Here is a 13,646-nt window from a genome sequence, read left to right as displayed (position 1 = left end):
GAGGTGGGGGCGCCAAACATCTAACAGACTCTCTCACAGAAGCCCTCTCTGTGTCCTCTTCCTGTATTTTGTTTATTGTTAAGAGATCATGTAAGGATCCCGGGGTAATGAAGACTTCATGGGGGAGCATCTCTGTGGTTGAGTCGTTGCCATAGAAACATTTGTAAAGGGGAGGAGTTAGTAACATGACGACGACCAATGCGGGGGCGCCAGAAATATTTCTGCACCCAGGCGCCTGTAACCCCAGGATCGGCCCTGGTAGCAGCCAAGTCTTTCTGGAACCGAAAGCTTTCCAACATCCCTGACTAATAATGACAGAAAAAAAAACAAAAAACAGCTTTAATCACCTTTTCCAGCATTTTCATTATTCTGGCTCCCACTTGCTCTAAAGATTGTGGTGGGTACTTGTCCTTGCCAAGGTTCTGTAAAACCTGAAAGATAAACACGTAATGGCATCAACAGCCTACCAGGGAGAATTTGGGTGTACTGCATGCACAGAATAGGAGACAAGACATGGGCAATAGTATGTGGGACACCTCAACAAAAAAATGAGTTCAAGTGTTTCTAGTGAAGGGCACTGGTAATCCTACTGCATACAAGGAGACATTAGACAAGGCAGACAATTGGGCACTTCCAAACTGATCTAACAAATCAACTTTTGGCTGAACGGCCCAGATTCCCACAGACACATTCCAAGATCTTGAGGAAAGCTTTTAGGAGGCCAACCCATTTTAATGGCCGTGGTTTGGCCATGGGTCCCCAGTGCCAGCCCATTTTAATGGCCGTGGTTTGGCCATGGGTCCCTAGTGTCCGCCATGGGCCCCCAGCGCCAGCCATGGGCCCCCAGCGACAGCCATGGGCCCCAAGCGCCAGCCATGGGTCCACAAACGCATAGAACCCATGAAGGTGAAAAAAACACTTACCTCTTTCAGCTGGCTCTCCCCAGTGTAGTGTATAGCAACTCTATTGGCAACCCCGTACAGGTGATCCAGTGTATGCATACTGGCCGCCATGTTGGCATTACAGAGAGGCTCCACCCCTGGTTCTTGCAGCGGAGTGGCAAAGTCCACATGTTCTGTAATGCTAAGAGAAAAATCCGAGAGTAAGAGAAGAACATTTCATTTTAAACCGATGGAAATGCAAACAATGTAAAGGGTTTTGTACATTATGTGAACAATTTGCCTTCATTTTCATTAAAGTGCATCTAAAACCCAAAGCATTTTTTAAAGGTTTTGGAAAATGTGGTAAAAGATTAGAACCCATGTCAGGATTTTATGACTGTGTGCCCCAATAAAAAGGGAAGGACGCCACTCTATCCCGACCAGCAAGTGTAACACAGAAGAATGAAGCGACCTCAGCCTACATGGCTCTGCCAAGAAACCAAGTCCCCTTCTATGCATTTCGTCCCACCCATGGGTGCTTAGTCATAGTCCCTGGTCGGCAGAGTAAAATGTGTTGGTGGGTGTGTTTTCTAGGCTGAGGCAGCTCCATACTTCGGTGTTACACTAGCGGGAGCGTTACACTAGCGGAAGCGTTACACTGGTCGGGAGAGCGGCGCCCTTCTCGATTTACTGCAACCAAGAGAAAGTCACTGGCAGGATCAACATTTTTTTCAAATACATTGTATTAAAAAAGGTACACATTGTCACTATAGATCAGGGGTCTCAAACTAGCGGCCCTCCAGCTGTTGCAAAACTACAAATCCCATCATGCCTCTGCCTGTGGGAGTCATGCTTGTAATTGTCAGACTTGCCTCATGGGACTTGTAGTTTTGCAACAGCTGGAGGGCCATCAGTTTGAGACCCCCCTGTTGTAGAGACTGCTGTTTTTTAAAGCTGTGGTTCCCCTCCAAAAAGAACAGACCTAGGATGACCCCCCACTACCTAAAAGATGTACTTACTCTATATTTTTTGCGGATACAGCCAGCCATGTACTTGCTACTGTAGACAATTCAACACGGCGCAACTTCAGGCACTCATCTGGACTCGGCCATCCCAGACTGCGGTAATCGGGTCGCCTGCCTGCGTGAGATGTGCACAAAAGTCAAAAGATGAGAAAAATCCAAGACAGGACATGATAATAAGTCGCTGTTCTTCTAATGAAGATTCTTCAGCAAACAACACTTCTGGCCGTATTAATCACCTCTCCCCCCCACCCCCTGTGCTCAGTGGCTACTCCCGCCGTCCCCCTACATCACTATAGGGCACTTTAGCGGACATTGGTGGGAGGAACCACTGAGCACAGCCACAGACCAAGACTTTGCAGCTCTGGCCCCCCCAAAGACTTTTCAGCTCTGCCCCCCCCCCCCAAGGACTTTGCAGCTCTGGCCCCCTTAAGGACTTTGCAGCTCCGCCCCCCCCCCCCCCAAGGACTTTGCAGAGCCGAACAGCGCTGTTCGGAAATGCTTGGAAATACTCAGTTCCTGAGCATTTACGAGGTCTTCCAAGTTCAGCCGAAGTGTCCTCTGCCCTTTCCAAGTATTTACGAGGCTCTCTGGCGGGCCCCCCCCCCCCCCACCTCTGCCTGCATGCGGTATTGCATACCATTGAAGGTCAATCCGGAACAAAATAATTTTAGTTTCCATTGACTTCAATGGGGAAACTCGCTTTGATGTGCGAATACTTTGGATTACGAGCATTCTCCTGGAACGGATTATGCTCTTAATCCGAGGTTCCACCGTACTTTCCTTCCACCCATGATGGAAGGAAAGAAATTTGCATAGTCAATGGGCTGGTTTAATCACAGCCGTTTTTTTGCCGTTTGTGTCCCCATTGGGGAGATCCATGGGCCTGGGGGGGGGGGGGGGGGTCTCCATAGGTTAAATGTGTTCTATGAACAACAGTTAATGCTTTGATTGGTCACCAATAATTTTGTACATATGGTCGCCTTTTATTCAGTGCAGAAGAGACAGGAATAAAAGGTATGCTAACCTTGTGGACCTGGAGCAGGTATTTTTGGACCACTAATTTCCAGCGCAGCTTGCAAGTCATCACTTCCTCCATCAACAGCATCTTCATAAGCCCCGTATGGGAGGTCCGCCATATTATCCAATTTTGGCTTCTTAAGACGTTTGACTTGAAAAGTAATCTGCAAAATATTAAACAAAGGAAAGGATGTGTCGTGTCTCCGAATCAAACTTCTAAATAATGTCTAGCATAGCTAAAGATGAATACCAGCAGCAAGTAGCTGTATCCCCTGAGGACGTGCGTACAAAACGTGTTGGAGGGTCTAGCGTGCCGACGTCACACAGCCCCTTCTAAAATTCGGATCAGCCGCCATTACTGTGAGTCCGGACCATTTGTTTTAAACATGTGGATTTATTTATCGATTTGTGCTGGCGGTTTTAATAATAAATGGCTGTACTATATACCTCATCTCGGGCTCCGTAGTGTGAGCTTTTTTTGGTCTAGGACCAAAAACTTTTCAAACAAAGGGCCACTTTATTGTCCTTCAGACTTTAGGAGGGCCAGATTGTGACCAGAAGGGGATATAAAATGTCACGGGCCCCCCATCCGTGAGAATATGGCCTCAGGGGTGGGGGGTCAATAGGAGGAGTATTGCATCATTGTTATCAGTGGAAGATATAGCGCCCCATTGTTGGTGTCAGTGGGAAGAATAGTGCCCCAAGGGCCGGATAAAGGCTAGCAAAGGGCCACATCTGGCACTCGGGCCGCAGTTTGGAGACCCCCTAGGTCTAGGAGTTCATGCTCGTGACTTGAAGCTGTATAGCGGAGGAGAGGGCATGTCTGTTCAGTGCATAAGGGTGGAGCAGGTTCACATGTCTGGTGATAGAGTGGAGGTACTTTAATATTTTGCACTTGGGGACATTGCTTACTGATCTTTGAGAAATACGTTTTGGACAGTGTATTTCACTATATATTTATTGGACACTTTGGTTAACGAATATTCTCCAGAATACTTTATAATTTTATTTTGTGTCACTATAGATTATATATCGAGATCCAGATCGATATAGATATCCAGATCCAGATAGATATAGATATCCAGATCCAGATAGATATCGAGATCCAGATCCAGATATAGATATCGAGATCCAGATAGATATCGAGATCCAGATAGATATCGAGATCCAGATAGATATCAAGATCCAGATAGATATAGATATCGAGATCCAGATCCAGATCGATATAGATATAGATATAGAGATCCAGATAGATATAGATAGATATAGATATCGAGATCCAGATAGATATAGATAGATATAGATATCGAGATCCAGATCGATATAGATATCGAGATCCAGATCGATATAGATATCGAGATCCAGATCGATATAGATATCGAGATCCAGATCGAGATCGAGATCCAGATAGATATCGAGATCCAGATAGATATCGAGATCCAGATAGATATCTATATATATATTTAAGCGCTGTACTATTATTTTCTAATATTAAATATTTCCATTATTTTATTGCAGCCATATAAAAAACAAGTCCCTACCCATTCAGCTTCATCATCATCATCATCACAGTCGCCAAAGCAGGAACCCGACTGGCCATCCTGAGTCCCTTTCTTCAACACTCTTATTCCCTGAAGGTCCATTCGCCTGCCTTTAAGCTCCAGGGCACCTTCAAAGGCTTCTAGGGGCCAGGAGTTTTCAAACTCGTCTACCAGGGCCAGCATCTCTTCAGACATTGGATCCTCAGGGGCGGGTTCCTCTGTATTGTTTGATTCAGCTAAGACAACATCTAGGGGGGAGAGAGGAATTCACAAAGTAGGAAAAAAGGATGACAAAGGGATTATCCATGCTAATAAATGCTGTATATGTGCTACTGTTGGTGCTCCCAGTTGTATCCGATTCCCTATAGAACCTTTAGAACGCCCTTCATAACAGTATTTATAGTGACCCCACGGGATTATCTACCTCTTCTTTGCCCTTAGACATTTTTCTTATTTTTTTCTTTCTTGTACATTTTCTGTGTCCCTGTATCCTTTAACCTCCTCCAAACCATGTAATGAATATATGCAGTGACAAGAAAGTGGGCTTTAACATCCAACCGCTGCACATGTGCATTCATGATGGAATGAGGTTTTTGTGCCGACAATACCCCTCCAGCACAATGATAAACTTTCAGGGGGGACAGCTTACATTGATCATGTGTTCAGGAAACCAATATGTGTCCCATTGTTATCAGTGGGCGCAATAGTGCCCCTTCATTGGCATCAGTGAGCGCAATACAATAGTGCCCCTTCATAGGCATCAGTGGGCGCAATACGGGCACTGTATTTTTTTAAATCCTTACTCGGTTTGCGAGTGTTGTCTAGCAAGATCAGCAGGATTCAAGCCAAATTGGTGTGCAGTACCTTGGGGGGGGGGGGGGGGGGGGGGGGGGGGGCGCGGGAGACATTCAGAAATTATTAATTCAATATTGGGAAAACTTGGAGATCCGCCGTTTCCGAGCCTTGCAGAGGTCAGCCGAGCTGTCCTCAGGCCTTTCCGTGAGTTCCCGCATGCGGTATTACATGTAGGGCTGCAACCAACGTTCATAATCGATTAGTTGGCCGATTATTGTTTCGATTAACCACTTAAGGACCGCCTCCTGCAGAAATACGTCGGCAGAATGGCACGGCTGGGCACAAGCACGTACAGGTACGTCCTCCAAGTGCCCAGCCGTGGGTCGCGGGCGCGCGCCCGTGACCCGGTCCGAAGCTTCGCGTCCATGGGACTTGATCGCCGCTCGAGTCCTACGATCGGTCCCCGGAGCTGAAGAATGGGGAGAGCTGTGTGTAAAACACAGCTTCCCCGTTCTTCACTGTGGCGCCGTCATTGTGTTTCCCTATAACAGGGAACACACGATCAATCAATGACGTCACACGTCCAGCCCCACACCACTAGCGGCTGATTCCCGCGGCAATCCCGGCGGTATAGCGCTGCTATTTTTAGCGGCGTTATACCGCCACCGCGGCTCCCGCCCCAGCCTGAAAGGGGTCTTAGTGGTGCTTTACTAGCACATTGGGATTGCAGATGAGGCTTCGCTCGAATACCGCTCGAAAAACGCTGCAATACCGCTCGAAAAACGCTGCAATACCGCTCAAAAAATGCTGCAATACCGCTCGAAAAATGCTGCAATAACGCTCGAAAAATGCTGCAATAACGCTCGAAAAATGCTGCAATAACGCTCGAAAAACGCTACAACGCTCGAAAAACGCTCCATTGAAATGAATTGAAAAGCGCTGTAAAAACTCCTTACCCTTTCACACCAAGGCACTGCAAAAATGCCCTAAAACGTTAGAGTCTTAGTGGTGCTTTACCAGCACATTGGGATTGCAGATGAGGCTTCGCTCCGAAAAACGCTGCAACAACGCTCCGAAAAACGCTGCAACAACGCTCCGAAAAACGCTGCAACAACGCTCCGAAAAACGCTGCAACAACGCTCGAAAAACGCTGCAATAACGCTCGAAAAAACGCCCCAGTGTGAAAGGGGCCTAAGGGGTTCATTTTTTTACTGTGGGACAGTGAAAGTGATATTTACAGAAGTGATTTGCTTTTTTGTACTACAAAAGAGCTAATTTTATTTTATTTTTTTAACCCCATTATGTTACTGGTCGATTAATCGATTAAGAAAATTGTAATCGATTATTTTCACAATCGATTAGTTGTCGATTAATCGGTTAGTTGTTTCGGCCCCAATTACATGCCATTGAAGTCAATGCGGAACAAATTATTTTCGTTTTTTCCATTGACTTCCATGGGGAAACTCGCTTTGATATGCGAGTGCTTTGGATTACGAACATTCTCCCGGAACGTATTACGCTTGTAATCCGAGATTCCACTGCACTTCCTTGCAATCCATAGTTCTGGTCTAGTACGTTCAACATTCTCATATAGATGTAGTGGGCGTGTCACAAACGTTGGCCATATAGTGTATATCCAATGTGTTCCTAAAATCAATATCCTCTATGTCCATCCAGAATGTAAACGCGTATTCTGATTGGATGGGAGTCGCTCCACCCCTCCCTCTATTTCTGAGCTTTTATAATTTCCAACAATGTATGAAATCAGACTGATGCTTACTCTCGAGATGCAGCGAGGAGCTGGTACTTGGGTCTGCCTCCAGGTCCTCGGAAGTCTTTTCTTCTTCTTGAGAGTAAGGCTGGAAGTATTTCTGAGCGTTGCGCTCTCCATCGTTCAGGGGAGACTGGCAATGTCCTGTTAACACAAGCCGAAAAATTTTAATTCAGAAAAAAAAAAAAGGACTACAAACCTAGTTTAAAACAACCCTCTATTAGAGATCTCCAAATACCCAATATTGAATCATTCCTCTAAACCAGGGGTCTACAAATAAAAATGGAAGATGGCGCTTGTGGGCTTCACATGCCCACAAGCGAGATGGAAAATGCCAGCAAAGCAGAATATACAGTTAGGCCCGGATTCTCATACGAGTTACGACGGCGTATCTCCAGATACGCCGTCGTAACTCTGAGTCTGAGCCGTCGTATCTATGCGCCTGATTCTTAGAATCAGTTACGCATAGATTTCTATTAGATCCGACCTGCGTAAGTCTCTTACGCCGTCGTATCGTAACTGCATATTTACGCTGACCGCTAGGGGCGTGTACGCTGATTTACGCCTAGAAATATGTAAATCAGCTAGATACGCAAATTCACGAACGTACGCCCGGCCGACGCAGTACAGATACGCCGTTTACGTTAGGCTTTTCCCAACGTAAAGTTACCCCTGCTATATGAGGCGTATATGAGGCGTACATGCGGCGTACCAATGTTAAGTATGGATGTCGTTCCCGCGTCAAATTTTTTTTTTTTTTACGTCGTTTGTGTAAGTCATTCGCGAATAGGGCTGGGCGTCATTTACGTTCACGTCGAAAGCATTGGCTTCTTGCGGGTTAATTTGGAGCATGCGCACTGGGATACTTGCATGCGCCGTTCGTAAAAAAGCGTCATTTACGTGGGGTCACATAAAATTTACATAACACACGCCCACATCTACCACATTTGAATTAGGCGGGCTTACGCCGGCCTATTTACGCTACGCCGCCGCAACTTTGGTTTGAGAATACGGCACTTGCCTGTCAAAGTTGCGGAGGCGTAACGTAAATAGGATATGTTACGCCCGCACAAAGATGCGCTCTCCTACGTGAATCCGGGCCTAAATGTCCAGGTGTGCAATCACCACTCAGATGATTTCCCCTTTCAATATATTGTATTTTATTCAAATGAATGAAAATATATATAATATATAGATATATATATATATATATATATATATATAGATATAGAATACACATTACTGGCAGGCAGTACTGGTGGGCACTAATGAGGCCGATGTACCTCTTCCATTGGGGACGGATGTCCCTTACACAAGAGCCGGCGATCGCCTTTTTTTTTCTCCTCGCGCTGTCGGCGTGAGGAGAAAAAAAAACCTGATTACTGAGCTTTGTTTACATCGCGTGATCAGCTGTCATTGGCTGACAGCTGATCACGTGGTAAGGGGCCGGCCCCTTACTCGGATATGCGATTACACGAGTCTCAGTGACTCGGTGATCATAGTGCGCACCCTGTAGGGAACGCGTGTAAAAGGGAAGGACGTCTATTGACAGCCTCCCGGCAATTCGCGTCATTCGGCTATAGCGCGGGCGCGAAGTGGTTGATATTTCTGCTTTCAGTGAATAAAAATGGTTCCTATGGTGTATTTTTTCATATAGTCCACATAACAAAGATAGAGGTACAATGTCAGGGCCAGATCCACGTAGGGCGGCGTATTTTTAGGCAGGCGTATCGTAGTTACGCTACGCCGCCGCTACTTTGAGAGGCAAGTGCTGTATTCACAAAGCACTTGCCTCTAAAGTTACGGCGGCGTAGCGCAAATCTCCCGGGGTAAGGCCGCGGAATTTAAATGATGAACAGGGGGGCGTGTTTTATGTAAAACAAGCTTGACCCCACGTAAATGACGCTTTTTTCGTACGGCGTATCACGTCGTATTTTCAAATTAAATTACACCCGCTCAATGCCTAGACGTCGTGAATGTAATTTACGCAAAGCCCTATTCGCGGACGTTTTACGTAAATGACGGAAAATTCTACGCTGGCTTGACGTCCATACTTAACATTGCGTACACCTCAGAGCAGGGGTAACGTTACGCCGAAAAAAGCCTTACGTAAACGAGGTAAAAAAAAGCGCCGGGCGGACGTACGTTTGTGGATTGGCGTATCTAGCCAATTTGCATACTCGACGCGGAAGACGGAAGCGCCACCTAGCGGCCAGCGTTAATATGCACCTAAGATCCGACGGCGTACTAAGACGTACGCCAGTCGGATCGAGCCCACATTCAGTCGTATCTTGTTTTGCGGATACAAAACAAAAGATACGACGGGGCATCTTAGAAATTACGCGGCGTATCAATAGATACGCCGGCGTAATTTCTTTGTGGATCTGGGCCCCCGTTTCTTTTTGCGCACAGAAAAAGTGCAGTTTTTTTTTTTTTTTACACAGAACTTTATTTCTGAACTTGTTTTGGCGTCTTTGTTTTGTATGGACCGTTACCGACACGTGGTGAACATTTCACGTCAATACCACCTTTAGAAATAGATCTACCTAGAAAAATAGTGACGCGTTCAATACATTATTTTATATAAGCGCCGCGTCCTACGAAGGTCAAAGTTTTCCAGAAACAACGTATGAGTCAGGAAAGGCACCCGGCTTGTTTGGCAACCAAACACAAAAAGAAAAGCGCAAAGTTCGTCAATGGAGAGAAGAGGTGCTCGCAGGTCTGGTTGAGACGCGGCGCGTTACGCACGCCATCAGTCACTCAGATGACTCTTAAACACTCTGACAAGCAGCTGAAAGCTAAGAGCCAATTATGCCCTTAAATGACTCAGCGCTGAATTACCCGGGATAGATGGGCCCGGCATTATCCCAAACACAATCCGCACTTTTTCTGTGCGCAAAAAGAAACTGACATTGTACCTCTATCTTTGCTATGTGGACTATATGAAAAAATACACCATAGAAACCATTTTTATTTACTGAAAGCAGAAATATCAACCACTTCGCGCCCGCGCTATAGCCGAATGGCGCCAATTGCCGGGAGGCCGTCAATAGACGTCCTCCCCTTTACACGCGTTCCCTACAGGGCGCGCACTATGATCACCGAGTCACTGAGACTCGTGTAATCACAGATCCGAGCAAGGGGCCGGCCCCTTACCACGTGATCAGCTGTCAGCCAATGACAGCCGATCACGCGATGTAAACAAAGCTCGGTAATCAGGTTTTTTTTCCTCCTCACGCCGACAGCGCGAGGAGAAAAAAAAGCCGATCACCGGCTCTTGTGTAAGGGACATCAGTCCCCAATGGAAGAGGTACATCGGCCTCATTAGTGCCCACCAGTACTGCTTGCCAGTGCCCACAGTGACCACCAGTAAAAAATGCCACCTATCAGTGCCCATCACTGCCACATATCAATGCCCACCAGTGGTGCCAGTCAGTGCCTCATCAGTCTCACCCACCGGTGCAGACCCTCGGTGTCCACCAGTGCCGACCCTCAGTGCCCACCAGTACTGCCTACCAGTGCCCACAGTGACCACCAGTAAAATGTGCCACCTATCAGTGCCCATCACTGCCACATCAATGCCCACCAGTGGTGCCAGTCAGTGCCTCAGTCTCACCCACTGGTGCCCACCAGTGCCGACCCTCGGCACCCACCAGTACTGCCTACCAGTGACCACCAGTAAAATGTGCCACCTATCAGTGCCCATCACTGCCACATCAATGCCCACCAGTAGTGCCAGTCAGTGCCTCAGTCTCACCCACCGGTCCCCACCAGTGCAGACTCTGGGTGCCTACCAGTGCCCACAGTGACCACCAGTAAAAAGTGCCACCTATCAGTGCCCATCACTGCCCACCAGTGGTGCCAGTCAGTGCCTCAGTCTTACCCACTGGTGCCCACCAGTGCCGACCCTTGGTGCCCACCAGTGCCGACCCTCGGTGCCCACCAGTGCCCACCAGTTAAAAAGTGCCACCTATCAGTGCCCATCACTGCCACATCAATGCCCACCAGTGGTGCCAGTCAGTGCCTCAGTCTCACCCACTGGTGCCCACCAGTGCCGCCCCTCGGTACCCACCAGTGCCGACCCTCGGTGCCCACGAGTGCTGCCTACCAGTGCCCACAGTGACCACCAGTAAAAAGTGCCACCTATCAGTGCCCATTAATGCCCACCAGTAGTGCCAGTCAGTGCCTCATCAGTCTCACCCACCGGTGCCCACCAGTGCCGACTCATCAGCGTACATCAACGAAGGAGAAAAATTACCTGTTTGCAAAATTTTATAACAAAATATAAAACGGTTTTGTATTTTTTTTTTTTATATAATTCGGTCTTTTTTAACAAAAAAATTTAAAACCACAGAGGTGATCAAATACCACCAAAAGAAAGCTCTATTTGTGGAAAAAAAAAAAAAAAAGGACGCCAATTTTGTTAGGGAGCCACGTCGCACGGTTGTCAGTTAAAGCGACGCAGTGCCGAATCGCAAAAACTGGCCAGGTCCTTTACCTGCATAATGGTCCGGGTCTTAAGTGGTTAAAGCACCAAGCCTCTTTTTCACTCCCTGGTCATCTTTTGCCTTGACTATTGTAACTCCCTCCTCATTGGCCTACCTCTCCCGTCCATCATGAATGCCACTGCCAGACTCATCCACCTTACCAACCGTTCAGTGTCCGCCGCCCCTCTCTGCTAATCCCTCTACTGGCTTCCCATTGCCCAACAAATAAAATTCAAAACGCTAAACATACAAAGTCCTTTACAGCTCCGCCCCGAGTTACATCAACAATCTGATCTCCAAATATCACCCAAACCCTTCTTCCTGTTCCTCCATAGACCTCCTGCTATAGCGCCCTTCTCTCCTCTTAGGCCGCATTCACACTGTAACGCCGCGTATTTTGCCGCGACAAATTGCGGCGCATTTAACCCGCGATTTGCCGCAACAAAAAAGGGTCTTTTTTTTTTTTTTTACAACACATTGTTGTCTATGGCCGAACGCCAATGCCGCCTGAAAAAAAGGGTTCGGGACTTATTTTCAGGCGGCAGGCGTACGGCGTTTCGGCATTCGGCGTGAGATGTGAACCATCTCCATAGACACCAATGTGAAATCTCCCCTCCAGCGGCACGAGCGTCTGGCGTGAAAACGCCTAGATGTGAATGGAGCCTTAAGATGGCCATTTAAAACACAAATATCTACCGTATTTATCGGCGTATACCGCGCACTTTTTTACCCTAAAAATAAGGACAAAATCGTGGGTGCGCGATATACGCCGATACCCGCGCTTTGTTCGAACCACTGCGCTGACATATACCGAGCGCAGTACACTCGAGTATAGTCGGGCAGGCTCGGCTCCTCTCGCGGTCACCTCGTGTGCGTCCTGTACGTTTTAAAAAAAATATTAAAAGTCAGCAGCTGCTGACTTTTAATAAGGACACGTACCTGTCCTAGTCGCCAGCGATGTCAGCCCCCGCCGAGGTCGATCCTCAATCCTGGCAGCTCCACAGGAAGGGAAACAGGCAGTAAAGCCGTGCGACTTCACTGCCCGTTTCCTACTGCGCATGCGCGAGCAGCGCGTCGCTTTGTGAATGGGCCGGCTGCTTTCTGGGACACACACAGTTCCCAGAATGCAGCGCGCCCCATTCACAAGAAGAAACCGAGTGCAGGAGGAGGAAGAGAATCCACCGCGGAAGATGAAGAGGCAGATTCGGGACTTCCGCATAGCAACAGCTATTTAGGGTAAGTAAAAATTATTTTCATTTTTTTTTTTTTAGATTTTAGGTCTAAAGATTTTTTTCAGGGTGGAACTCCGCTTTAAGTGGTTAAAATCAGGGTCTAATTTGTTAAGAAATTATTGTCCTTTTTTTTAAAAAGATAAATACATTTTCACTTCAACTATAGTCACCCCCGACCAGCATGCTGGAAAGTAAAAAAAATAAAAAAAAATAAAAAAAAGAGAAAACTTGCATATTTGTCAATCACATCAACTTCACAGTTCAGTGGCTGAAAAAAAAAAAAAAAATTCTTGCGGAGCGTCCGATGAGCGGAATAATAAATAGCGAATTAAAAGAGCCTTTTGATCTAATGCCATTAAAAACCAACTCTGCGTAGAAAGCGGGAGAATCGTCACTTACAAACCAGCGCAGCACGGCGAGGCATTGCGTTCGCCTATTAACGACAATCTGTTTTACACTTGCTTGAAATAAGTGGCGACACCTAACGAAGCTTAATGTGTAATTCATGAGCGCGCCGGTGACGTGCAATTTCTACTCTTTGCCTTGAAGGCTAAAATTAGCTCGTTCGTTGACATCAAATAAAAATCAAAATGTAAAAAAAAAAAAAAAAAAAAAAAAAAAAAAAAAGCAAGGAGGTTTTTTTTTTTATGATGAATTACGTCTCCCTCTCGGATCGCGCAATAAAATATATCTTTTTTTTCTATGAAGCCCCTTTTCTGATGCCGCAAGGCTGGTTTGGCGTCCTCTTTCCGTCGCCGGGTCTCGAGAGAGCTCAAATACTATAATTTATATTTACTGGACTCCCGCCGACGTCATCGCTGACTGAAGACGCAATCGGGAACCGAAAACGTTTTACAGAAGCCGTCGACGGGCTTCTGTTGTGACTCATTTCCACAA

The 13,646-nt window shown here is 46.8% G+C and overlaps 1 protein-coding gene across 1 annotated transcript in view; it reads right to left on the bottom strand.

The window, feature by feature from the left end:
- Nucleotides 1-13,646, bottom strand: part of LOC120917025 (tetratricopeptide repeat protein 17-like) — an 80,842-nt gene that overhangs the window by 9,458 nt on the left and 57,738 nt on the right. The window contains exons 17-22 of the mRNA XM_040328013.1: nucleotides 7,040-7,174; nucleotides 4,465-4,712; nucleotides 2,931-3,087; nucleotides 1,901-2,021; nucleotides 924-1,083; nucleotides 348-431 (exon numbers count right to left, since the gene is read on the bottom strand). Of these exons, the coding sequence (XP_040183947.1) occupies nucleotides 348-431; nucleotides 924-1,083; nucleotides 1,901-2,021; nucleotides 2,931-3,087; nucleotides 4,465-4,712; nucleotides 7,040-7,174 (905 nt within the window). The remainder of the gene's footprint in view (nucleotides 1-347; nucleotides 432-923; nucleotides 1,084-1,900; nucleotides 2,022-2,930; nucleotides 3,088-4,464; nucleotides 4,713-7,039; nucleotides 7,175-13,646) is intronic.

This window comes from Rana temporaria, chromosome 11 (genome assembly GCF_905171775.1).
Source record: "Rana temporaria chromosome 11, aRanTem1.1, whole genome shotgun sequence".
Taxonomy (NCBI): domain Eukaryota; kingdom Metazoa; phylum Chordata; class Amphibia; order Anura; family Ranidae; genus Rana; species Rana temporaria.
This window is presented reverse-complemented; position numbering and strand designations above follow the sequence as displayed.